The sequence below is a fragment of the Python bivittatus genome, unplaced genomic scaffold (genome assembly GCF_059951505.1).
Source record: "Python bivittatus isolate LINGU-HERP-01145 unplaced genomic scaffold, Pbiv_v1 ctg000000_np1212, whole genome shotgun sequence".
Lineage (NCBI taxonomy): Eukaryota > Metazoa > Chordata > Lepidosauria > Squamata > Pythonidae > Python > Python bivittatus.
The window spans coordinates 6,412,843-6,425,923 of NW_028277028.1; the positions used below are offsets into that span (position 1 = coordinate 6,412,843).

The 13,081-nt window shown below is 36.8% G+C and overlaps 1 protein-coding gene across 2 annotated transcripts in view; it reads right to left on the minus strand.

Moving 5' to 3' along the window:
* TANC2 (tetratricopeptide repeat, ankyrin repeat and coiled-coil containing 2) overlaps positions 1 to 13,081 on the minus strand; it is a 352,683-nt gene that overhangs the window by 309,932 nt on the left and 29,670 nt on the right. For both annotated transcript variants that reach the window (XM_088141581.1, XM_088141538.1), the window contains exon 2: positions 3,466 to 3,565. In XM_088141581.1, the coding sequence (XP_087997707.1) occupies positions 3,466 to 3,532 (67 nt within the window). In that variant the 5' untranslated portion in view covers positions 3,533 to 3,565. The remainder of the gene's footprint in view (positions 1 to 3,465; positions 3,566 to 13,081) is intronic.

The window sequence follows — 13,081 nt, forward strand, 5'->3', positions numbered from 1 at the left end:
AATCCAAAACTCAACAACAATATGAACTGCACAATCTATATCTATATGATATCCATGTAAGCTTAGCGCCCAAATTCACAATAGATTGGATACACTTATCAATTTTCAAACATATTCTGCATCATGAATACTGTACATCTAACTTCAAAATGTCAAGTCACAATCTGAAGAATTTATATTCCAGCAAAAAATCTGCTTTTGCAGCTATAAACCAATGATTATTATCAGTTTAGTGACAAATCCTCCTACTCCACTATATTGAACTTTACACATTTTGACAAATTTCAATTACAGTTTGGATATGCTACAAGATACTGCATAAGGCAAACTGATACTATATAAAGTTAGGTTAATGAAAAATTCAACTTCAGTGCAATTTGTATAGAATACTAGTTTCTTCAAATGAAAAATAGAAACATAGAAATAATAAGAAACATTGCTCTTAATGACTAAATTCTTTGTAGATCAGTCCTATACATTCCTTGATCGAGCAACCCTAGATAGCACCTGGAGGCCAAAGTAAGCTAAAATGTACTTCAGAATTAAAATAGCCAAATCCAATGAGATTTAAGTATTTTTTGCCAAGAATAATGAGAGATTTCAGGTGACAAAAATATTGTAAGTTTTCAGCATTTTCAAAGTTCATATTGCTATGATTTTGGAACATTTTAATTTTTTATTTATTTTGACAGCAGCTGTACACTGAGCAAGGCCTCAATAAAAAATTTGCTGACTTTTGCTATATGTGTTTACTAAAAAGTAAATTACACTGAATTTAAGATATTCTACTTTCAAATCAGTGTGCGTAAGAAAGAAGACCTATTTAAACATGATTTCTTAATGTGGCATTAATGGATCTGGAATCAAAAGAGAAAGTTCCTATAATTATAAAAATGTCATATGAAAGATTAGACTTATTTTATCTTCTTTCTTCCTATCTAACTACTATTCACTCTAACTGGTTGCTGGAGCTATATTAAAATGGCTACATGACAATTGTGGACATGTCCCAGATATTGAGAACCCAATACATATCAGGGGTCACAAGCTTGATCTGGTTTTTATCTCAGGGCAAATGCAAAGTGATCTGAGGAGTAGGACACATTATCATCTATCCCTTGTTATAGTCAGATCACTTTCTGATTGCTTTGGACCTTTCTGGTGCTGCTCTCCCCTGTAAGGAGATGGGAGCTATTAGATCAGTCCAACCCAAGTGCCTGATGGTTTTCGAAGGACAGTCGGAAGTTTCCTGAATCTTTGATGGACAATTCATCTGAGACCTTGGAATGAGGGAACGTTAGCAGCCATCAATAGGATTGCAATTAGGCGGCCCCTCCCTACATGCTTATCCTGTTCCAGGCCAACCATGTGCACACACAGAGAAGTTAGGTTGCTAAGGCTTTATTTCTGGATAAAGCAAATATAGGCAGTGGCAGGCAGAGTGTGTTTGCAAGCACCTCAGCAAAGTCCCAATAACACATGAGTTTGTCTGCAAACAAGTTCCAAATAGCAAGAATCCAAAGCAGTAGGTGGAAGCATTGTCAGGTCATGGTTCAAAGGCCTAGGTTTTATGTCTAGGTCATCAGCTAGTCCAGTTTCAGAGCGACAACGTTTTGGGAGGGAAAGGATACAAGGCTTCAAACAGAATGGTTGTTCCCAATGGAGTTTGTCTTAAGTAAAGGCTCTGTCAAGTGGCAGCCAATAAAAACTGGAAATGCTTCTGCCAGGCAAGGAGGCGCATAAAGGGACTTTGACCTGCTTGGCATAGAGTATGGCATGGACAGTCACCCAAGATCCTGGTCCTCATCAACTGCCCACATATGCTGATACTTTTGATGATAGCTGGCAGTGTCAGCCTCAGATGCTAGATTACTTACTGCCTCCTGAGGCTGACACTCACCTGGTATATCTAGAGCAGACTCCTCAGCATCAGAATCCTTCAGGTCTGAGCTGGACATGTTAACACTGATCCTGGTGGAATTCCTGGTTTTCTGACGAGCTCTAGGAAATGAGGCATCAGAACAGATGTCTAGAGTGCTGCTGGGAAAGACAAAGAAAGAATCTGATTGAACACTTGTACAAGCCCATATTAGGTCCTACATAGTAGTGATAAGGGTGGCAAGATGAAATTGTTTTTCTGCTCTTGTTGCATTTGCAGAACACAATTCAGAAGCCCTTTCTTAAAGCAACTCTTATGGGTGGTAACAGAGAGGAGGAACATCTTAATAGCCACTCTGAGGAAGTTACTCAAATTAGTTGGACACTGGCTAGGCAGATCCCATGGAGTTGACTGGAGAGGGGTTATCTATTATTTAGGAAGAGTTTGAATCTGTGAGTCTTGAGGAAGTGGACAAAGTCTTTGGGGATGTTAGCGTTATCATACCCTCATCCCTCCTGGGGAGGACTTGAGTCTCAGCCCTAGCAAGACTAAGTGCTCTAGGTTCAAGGATCTTTCAATCCAAGGATTTAACATCTTAAGGACCTTTCAATCCAAGGATTTAACATCTTAAGCTCTTGATGGAGTAACACTTCCCCGAGGAGAACTTGTATGTAATTTGGGAATTCTTCTGGAGTCTTGACTCCTGCTCAATGAGCAGGTGGCAACCATGGCTAAGAGACTTTGCACAAACTCATCTTGTATAACAATTATGTCCTTTCCAGGATTAGGAGGCACTTCTACAGCCACTTCTCTAGTGACCTCCCACTTGGCTACCCTCAAAGAACACCCGGAAATTACAATTGTTCCAGAATGTGGCTATACAAGCAACTATGGGTGTTCTTCATTTTGCCCACGTAACATCTCTGCTCCATGAGCTGGACCGACTACCTGCAGAATTCTAGTTGCAATTCAAGGTGCTGGTTGTCACCTATAATGTCCTTTATAACTTAGGACGTGATTACCCTAGGTACTGTCTTTCTTCTATAATTTCTGCCCAACCAGTAAGATCTGGTACAGTTGGTATACTTCAGGTCTCAGCTGTAAAGCACTGTCACCTTGCAGGACATAGGAGGTGTCCCTTCTCTGTAGTGGTGCCTGCCTTATGGAACAATGATCCTTACCCTGTTGAGCTTTCATAAAACCTGGCACTTCCAGCAAGCCCTGGGCTAGTATGTAATGACTTATTCCCTACTAGTCTATAGTGATGCTTTAGTCCTTTTGAGTTGGTTATTCTTCCCAACATGGTTACATTGAATTATTATCTGTTTTGTTATTTCTATTTCTTTTATAAATTATTTTAACCCAAGTACATAAGTCACCTAGAGTTTATTTCAGTGATTGAAGCAGTGATTGAGGCAGCATACGAATGAATGAATGAGCAAATGAATGAGCGAATGAATGAGCAAAGCAAGTATAATTGCAAGAGCAGTAGCACCAGTGTGAGGTCTAACCTGGACTACACTGGAAGAAGTTTCATTTCCTGGATTAAGATGATTGCAGTGCATCAAGACACTTCTTTCACTTACCACTGGATCTGTTCTTGCGATTTGATTTGCCACCTGTAAGAAGCATCTTGAGACTGTTCCGAAACATGGCTGTTCTGGTCTAATCAGCACGACCCAGAAGCTGTATAAATGTAAAAAATTAAAATGTATCCATTAACTGATTTTTGGTAATTAATGACAACGAATAAAGTAGAGGCACACAAATTTTTATAACTGCTATTTACATTAATAATGCAACATCCAAAATCCAACATTAAAAAACCTCTGAGTTTTTGAATGAAATAATGAAATGTTTTCTATCTTCCACAGGCTGACTATACTTATATATTTCTGGATTCTGTTCTGCCTCACCTGTTTAATAGTTTGGGACATGACTAGGTTCTGCAAATTGGGTAAAATTGGCAAGGTAGCCCCCATGTTGGTAACAATATACAATCTGGAATTTTACTGCAGACAGGCCATGTCTTGCATAGGCAGTCAGGAGCACCAAACCTATATAAAAAGGAAACAGACCAGGGGAGAAAGATCCTCTCAGATGAGCTACTGGAACTAAAGAATGTGAATTTATTTACAGTGATTCATTTTGTTGTTGTTCAGTCGTTAAGTCGTGTCCGATTCTTTGTGACCCCATGAACCATACCGCGCCAGGCCTTCCTATCCTTCACTGCATCCCTGAGTTTGCTCAGTTTCACACTCATTGCTTCAGTGATGCTATCTAACCATCTCAACCTCTGCCATCCCCTTCTCCTTTTGCCTTCAATCTTTCCCAGCATCAGGGTCTTTTCCAAAGAGTCCTCTCTTCGCATTACGTGACCAAAGTATCTGAGCTTGAGCTTCAGTATCAATCTTTCCAATGAGCAGTCAGAGTTGATTTCCTTTAAGATTGACTGCTTTGACCTCCTAGCAGTCCAAAGACCCATATTAGTTCCTTCATTTACTAATATACTTCAATGAACACTTACCAACTGAACAAACATTTCTTCAACATTACGCTACTTTTGAACGTATTCTGAAATGTTATTGCAAACTTAGAAAATACAAGAATATCAAAATGTGCATTGAATTTACCATTAATCTTTTCAGATCATTTGTGAAGATAAGCTAGAATTAAATGAGGAAGAATCAAAAGCCACAGGAGTGACTAAGATTTTGCAGAGATTACAACCCAAAGATAAATTACAGAGAAATAACCTGTCCTGATACTATCTCCAGATACAAGAGCTTGCTACTTTTCTGTATGTAGATCATGATAAACAGAAGTAACTTACATGTAACTGAAATTCTTTAGTTACAGAAAGGACAGTTTTAACAAACTGATCAGCAATCTACAATGTAATGTTGAAGAAAGGTAGATGTGCTAGACAGTGATAATGTTGGAGAAAAGTGGAACAAAAATATATGGAAGTTCTTACAAGAGGGGAAAAAACCCTGAAAAAACTGTGAAATATGTTTTTTTTTTCCACTGACCTTTTTTCAAGTTTTTCAATAGAAAAGCTGGTAATGTTGTGTACATTAACAATCATTCTATGAAATATCTTCCTTTGAATGAATTATTATAAAGATGCAAATAACATATATATGTATTTTTTACTGTCCTTTTTGCCTGATCCCTAATGATTAACCTTTTCCCATCATTACTGTGACATAAGCACTGCAGTACAGACTGGGAAATAAGCAGCTTGTGTAAAATAACACAATCAGAGGGATGTGAGGCAGAAAATGAAAAAGATATTTTTTGAATATCAAAATATCAGAAGAAAACTCTCAGAGAGAAACAACCTGTAAGACCCAAAGAAGGTCTGATTTCATAAATGTGCCAAATACCTAAATGTTATATGCTACTTCATAGGTTATATATTCTATGCTCTTAAAGTGGTGAATGTTCCATATATTTTACTTTTTCAAATTAAAAAATACCCTAAGGAAAAAATAATTCAAAATTCTGGAAATGTTATTTCAGTAAGAATCATCTTGCACAGTTTAATACACCAAGAATTCCTCTGGGGAAGCAGGTAAGACAGCCATTGGTCTATAATATTCCCTGTCTGAAATATATAAGACAGCATTGTAACCTATGTTCAGTAAAAAAAATGTCCATGCTAGATACGTAAGATTTCTATATGTATGCTTTAAGATATATACCCTTTTATCCATGCTTATTGATAGAAGTATTTATTTATACATGTCTAATCATAAGCTTTAGCACCGAACTTTTCCACAAAACTATTTAGTCTTCTAATAGAACATTTATATGTGTATCAGGCCTTTCTGGAACCTTAATAACAAAGGGATGTTATTTTTATAATTATAATTATTATCTGATTTTTATCCCCCTTTTTTTTTAATTTGGTCAATTCAAGGTGGTAAACATACTTAATACTCCTGCCTCCTATTTTCCCCACAAAATAACCCTGTGAGACGGGTTGGGCTGAGAAAGAGTGACTGGCCCAAAGTACTCCAGACAACTTTCATGCCTAAGGGAGGCCTAGGATTCACAGTCTCCTGGTTTCTAGGCCAGCACCTTAACCACTATACCAGACTGGCTCTCTAATAAACAAACATCTCTGCAGCACATCTGATTAACTGTTTCAGTCTCACCATTCCCATATGGATAACACTGATCTGAACAGGAAATTTCCCTGAATCTTCCATCCAAAAGAGCAAGCAGGAATATATTTAAGTGTGCTCACATAAAGAATGAATGAATGGTTTACTATGATCATAGAGGAGCATATGCAAATTCAAAATAGAAATACAATTCCTGAATAAACAGGTTAATAAAAATTAATACAAGAACATATGAACATAATGCATAAATATAGTCAACTAGATCAACTATTACTACTAAAAATGGGTGTTCAACAAAACAAGATGAGAAATTAAGACCTACTGAAAGAAAGATTGTAGCATATGGTACAGACAGTAGAGCTCTTAGATATTCAGCAAAATAGTCAGATTGATCTGATAGTAACAGCTGGAGCTAAAAGGAGACACAGCAAGTAGGTGCTTGACTAAAAATGGAGATAACTCCTGCTGAACATCAGCATAATACAAGCAGTACAATGTAACATGATCTAGCATTTCAATCGTTCCTCCAATGCAGGGGTGCAACTCTATTCAAATGGGATAGTCCGATATCTCCCCTCAGTAACAACTGTTGGGAGGTTGTAAAATCTGGCCAAAGATAAAGCCCTTCTAGATTTAGGGATTATACAACTAAGGTATCTAGTAGGGTGGATAGATGAGTAGAGCAACTCAAGAACACATTTCTGGGCAAAACTGACAAATCTGTTTACGTATATCTTCATGTCATAGCACACTGCTTAAGACTAATGCACATTCATGGCCTACAACTGGCCACAAATTTGCCCATGAAAAGCTTCAAGATTTTAATTTCTTGTGAAATGCCTGGATCCAGGAAGTATTTAAATTATTGACCAAGATTAAAGGAGTCAGACCAACTGGAAGAAAAAGTAGCTTAAGCCTGCTTAAGAAAAGCAGATGTTTTGATTTTAAGTAAACCAATGTAAAGGATGCAGCACCCCTTAGGAATGCAGTGGGGAGTCTGGAAATAGGCCTTACAAATTAGGTTTATATATTTTCAAGGGGAAGGAATGACCCGTAAGGGCCCAACTGAACTCCAAAGAGGAGTTGAGCACAGACCTTAGCCAAGATACCGTATTTTTCCGTGTATAAGACTATACCTTTTTCTAAAATCGTTACACTAAAAATTGAAGGGCGTCTTATGCAAGGAAGTAAGCCGAGGAGAGAACCGCGCGGTTGTGAAACTGCCCATACTTTGTCTCTGCAAACAGGCTTCCTCCAATCATGAGCCTTATTTAACTGACGTCAGCTGATGCTGAACAAACCAATTGGAACACATCCCATTGGAGGTGGAGAGCGTGCAGGCAGTGCGCAGATGCGACAGGGACCGGTAATGTCAGAGCATTCTGAGCCCATAAAGATGTCAGAAAATAAAAATAAATAAATAAGCGAATGTCATACTCTGCAAAATTCAAACTGAATGTAATCAGTTATGCAAAAGAGCATGGAAATAGAGCTGCAAAGAGAGTTTGGACCTCCTCCCACTGAGTGTATCATGTAAATGTTACCTAATTACTAGATAAAAATGTGTTCTGCTTTATCTTTAAAATATTGATTTCTTAATTTTGGGTTGGAAAAGTGGGGGTCGTCTTATACATGGGGGCATCTTATTCATGGAAAAATACGGTAATTTTAAGTGGAAAAGATTCTTCTCTGATATGAAACTGTAAGACTATCAGTATATTTGGCTGCCATGAAGCGCTAGGATCAAAAACTATATTCCTGTTCAATACAAGTCCTGCGTAATTGGAACATCAACGTTTCTTGCGTTTCTTTTTAATATCTTTAGCTTTCATATAGCTTAGTGGGGTCACAACCCCTAAAATGAACCCATACCAAAGGAGACTTTCCCTGACAAATCTGTTCAAGGAAGATTGGTAATTATTCCATACTATCAGGGCAATAATCCAGATGAGGTAAACAGTAATTTAAATCCCCTTGATTCTGTTAAGTAGGGATTATTTAGCCAGTTTATAACAAATTTCAGTTGTTAACAAGTCAGAACAAGGTTGTTGTTTTTGAGACTTGACAACCCTTGTGGGCTGCGTCATTACATAAAAATGCAAATGGTGAGACAAAGAAATGCAAATGGTCAGGCAAAGAAATGCAAGACAGATTGCCAGAATGATTGCAGTTGTCCTATTTGAAGATGCTGAAGGGAACATGTTTGAACATTCAGGTTAATAAATATTCTTGTGTCATCATGCTTTCTTTGAAGGACTATGTTCATAATTTCTGGATGAGTTTCTCAAGTTACTATTGGAGTTTCAATGTTTTAACAAAATATAATTATTACATTATGATAGTTGTACTGTGAGGAAATTCTCCAGAAGATATTGTCACACAAAAATCAGGTAATCATCTTCATTGTATCATATAGGATTAGAAGTTCACCTGGAAGTCAATGTAAACCCTATGTTGGGTGGGGGAAATGGCTGATTTAGGAGTGATTGGGACCAAACTATTAACATCTCTACTCCACACAATGAGTAGCCATCACAATATCAGCATATGTTAGATGGATAATTATGTCTTATAAATAAGAAGCATACGATATGGTCAGTTTGAAGAACCCTACCCAATGTATGGGATACTGGGAGTCGCCCAAGAGTTCCACCGTGATGTGCCTGGCCCAAGCATCTCCCTTCACAAGGTAATTTAATTTAATTTAATTTATCCTACTTTAGGTGGCCATATAATAAATAAATAAAGGTCCTCCCTTGCAAATTGAAGGGCAAGATATCAGATGGGTGGCATATAAATTTAATAAATAAATCAATAAAAATACTTTTTTTCCCCTTATGTAGTGTGACTGTAATCTTGGAATCTCTCAAACTGGGTGGAAATCTTTTGCAGTATACATTCTAAATTCTCTCCATGTTAAATGTGCGGCAAAGAGAAAAAGGGCCATTTAGGGCATATTCTATATTAAAATCTTTGGGCCATTTAGTGCTATGCTGTCTACACGGTTCCCTTTCTCTAGCTTGATACAGTTTAATGCAATCAGTAAACAGGTGGGTATCTCTATACTGTTTCATTTTATTAGTGCAAACATTCAGCAGTACTAAAAAAGCAGTAGTTACATTAACTGCATTGATTCATTATGTTAAGGTGGAGAACACTTTGATGTCTCTCCATCTGCTCTTCTTCAATATCATCATTTGTGTCTAACATTTCAGTTATTTTGATAACAATGTTCCGGCCATATCATGCAGTTCAGAAAGACCTAGTCTTAACCTATAGCAAAAAGAAAAAAGAAACTCCATATTGCAGAAATGTAAATCATCATGAGATCACAACAAGAAGCAACTGGAAAACAAAAAATTAACTTTGTTTATGCAACAATCTATTTTTTCCTATTAGCGAGAATGCATAATTCATCAACATATTTCAGTCACTTTAACCAGCATACAGTCCACTCAACACAGCAGCTATTGTAGAGAAATTGTTGGATAAAATACACAGTAAAAAAAACCCTGAGAAATGTCCAAATAATCTAAAGCTTTGTGCCCTTACGGAGAGAGCAGTACCCACAATAATTCTTCGTATGTGTTTATGCATCAATGGAAGGAGGAAGAATTCTTCTTACTGGCACAACTGATACATTAGGAAATGTATGCACTGATAATATTTATAAGAAGTAGCAGCAAAGGCTGTGACAAACTGTCAAAAGAATTTGAAATGACTAGTCATGGATAATGCTGCAAACATCTCCACAATAAGGAATTTAAAAGAATATGAGAAATTTCCAAACTAAGAACATTCATTTGGGGTGCTCATTTAATGCAGTTCTTAACGAAAAGCATTTACACTGACTGAACAAAGGATAATGTGAATATTGCAAAATGCTTTTCACAGTAACCATTATTTAACAAGCAGCTTATCTGAAGGTGAAACTAAAGATATTTTATCAAACACATTAGTGGTCTATTTAGATTAGGGCTGTGTAAATCCTTCAAAGGAGGTCCTTTGGAATGCACAGGAGCATGTACAAAGGACCTTTTTTTCCACATTGTTAAAACAGCTTTTTCCAATATACTTTAGAAACTGCTCCTGGCTGTCTTTGTGTGCATGCATAGCCACACTGCTTTGCTTTTTTCCAAGTTGCTTTGCATAACCTTACTAAAAAAATTCCAGATAGTTGAACTTGCAGAGAAAAAAAGCAAAGTAAATATATCATCCTGCACATTCTGAAGCACCTCTTTTGAATGATCTGCACAGCCCTATAAGATCCTTATATCAAAACCTGGTCTGAAGGCAATTGGTGAATGAAATAAAGTGCCTCAGCTCTCAACATGAGGTTAAAGACAAACACTGAACATTCAATAACTATCTTAAAACTTATTTCTGTGTGTCTGAGTAAAGCCCTGCTTTACTTCCGATGCTGATGAACTCTAGAAGGAACTAAGTATAATCTTAAAGAAAATAATTAGTCAATGATAGAGTTAAATTTAGACAGAAAAAAAAAACAAATAGAATAAATAGTGTCACCATTTTCTTGCCAAGATTCTCAAAATTCATACCTCGGGCAATTCTCAACTGCTAAAAAAAAGAGTTGGCTTTAACATGGGGATTCAACAATCATCCTTCCATAATACCAATTTTTATATACATGATACATAATTTGCAAGAGAAAAATGGAAATTTTACTTTAATACTTATCACTCAGACTAATCAAATAGCCTTGCATATATATTCATGTCATACACTGCAATTAATTGGTTCACATTTAAGTCAATTTACTAATTTTAGAAAAAATGGAAAATTAAGCATGCATAGTAAAAGTAGTTCAAATTTCTAAATAATTCTCTAGACAAGATTTCCAGTGATAAAAGCCTTATTCAAATGCAGGCATAAATTCTTCAGATTATAGTACATATGGCAGATAAGTGGTATTTTCCCATCCTTAGAATGTTAAAACTTTTTGTAACCATATAGCATTTCCTTTGTCCACTTGTTAGTTTCCAAATTATTTGTATGTTATTCAAAAATATGCACAGATCAGTTATAAACCTGTCTTGTCATTTCAGCACTACATCTATAATTAGCTGAATCCTGAGTTTCTTTCTGAAAAAATGCAGGTGTCCAATACATATAAAATACTTTTGTTGCATTAACCATAGCTTCAAATCTAAACAAATGTGATTTTTAATACTACAGTTGTCTTTGATTAGCATCACTTTCCTCAATAAATAAATGAATAAGTATAATGTTTTTGACTCATTTAATTGGGTTCTCTTCATCTAGTCTTAGGACTTGAGTGGAAAATTGATCATATTTTAGGTCATATTTATGCAGAAATATTGAAAATTCAAAAGGGTTCACAAACTTTTAAACACCACTGTATGCTTATCTTCAATCTCTATATCCTTATATAAGAACTTTTTTGACCAGTTTCTAGAACTCTTTATTCTTAGCAGCAGGAGAACAGTGGCTCGTAGTAACTTGCTAACCTGAACAAAACAATAGTTGGACCCTCTCCCATTGTTGGCATGTGCTTAGGGGAGTTTTTCCCACCATAATAGTATTGGGTAGGACTTAGTGGTCATTGTGCATATCAACTCAGATGTTGTGAGGAAATGTAATGCTTTGATCTTCAAAGTAACATTTAAATTGCTGGATAGGATGTTGAAAATCAAAGCTACTAAGATCCCTTTCTTGAAAATGCAAACCTATTCCTCCTAAAGGGCTAATAAAACAAAGTTGATTAGTTTCATTAGATGGAAAATGTGATGGTGTCAGGATGATTTGTTTAGATTTCTTACACACTGGGATACTTTTTGGACAATTTGGATTTTTAGAACTTCAAAAAGAATAGCAGAACAACTTTTAAACTGACCTCTGGATAAGGGCAAGCAAACAGTGTCTGAGCATCATTCCATTTGGGAAGAATCTTTCTTAGAGGATGAAGATGAAAATGACTGATTGTTCAAATGGGGATTTTGTTGAAGGATATAGGATAACAAAGGATAGCAAATCAAAAGGACGACAGAGAAGTAACTATATACCAGCATGCAAGATACAGATGCAAGAGGAAACATAATATGTGTTTACTTGTAAATACTACAAACCTTTGAGCCAAAGGGGTGAGAGTTATGCATAACAGAAATTTGGTGCAATGGTCAGAATCAGTGGGATAAAATTATATTTGCTTATAAGCTCTGTAAGTACATATACACTCTCTATAGTTAAATTGATAAAAACTCTGTAAGAAAAGGAAGAATACTCCATGGATACTCTGGAACATCAGTTCAACAAACAAGGATTCCCAAGTAGTGCAGAGTTTACAGACTTCTTCCCAGGAATTTTATGGAGTCAATACCAGGCTGCAACGGAAAATGAGTACTGAAGATATATTATTGCCCCTTGATCAAGGGTTTAGAAAGCCAGCGGAGTATCTTTGGGCCAGTCACTCTCTCTCAGCTCAACCACCTCACGGGTTGTTGTTGTGGGGAAAACAGGAGGCAGGAGTATTAGGTATGTTCACCTAACTGAGTTGACCAATATACATATACATATAAGAATGCACAAGTCTAATAATAATAACACCCAATGAGGCACTACCTTGTGGTTGTGGGGCTTACATCCTCTGAGGAGGATGAGAGCTACGCCAAGGGTTCTACCATACTGGACAGGTCTCATCAGAGGAGCCAGACAAAGAGTGTCTCTCCCATAAACAATATGGTGAGATGTAATTTACAGCAGCCTATACTGGATCAGTCATTGCCCGGCTCGACAAGGACCATAGTAGATGTTCTAGTTCCTGGACATCTGGTGACAAGTGGGCTACAGGATTCAGGACTGTTGGCTGAGCAACCACTGCCAGCAGCTGCAGGACTACTGGAAGAAAAGTTGTTTACCCATCGCAAATATACAAAGACTGACAACAAAGAAATAATGATCTGCTATTACAAATCAAGTCCCACAAGAAGAGGATATCTGAAAAGAATGCACCAGTTCTGGAAAGAACAACATCCAGAATCAGAAAAAACAGAACAGAGGTTAGCAGAACAACATCAGTTTATAATACGAA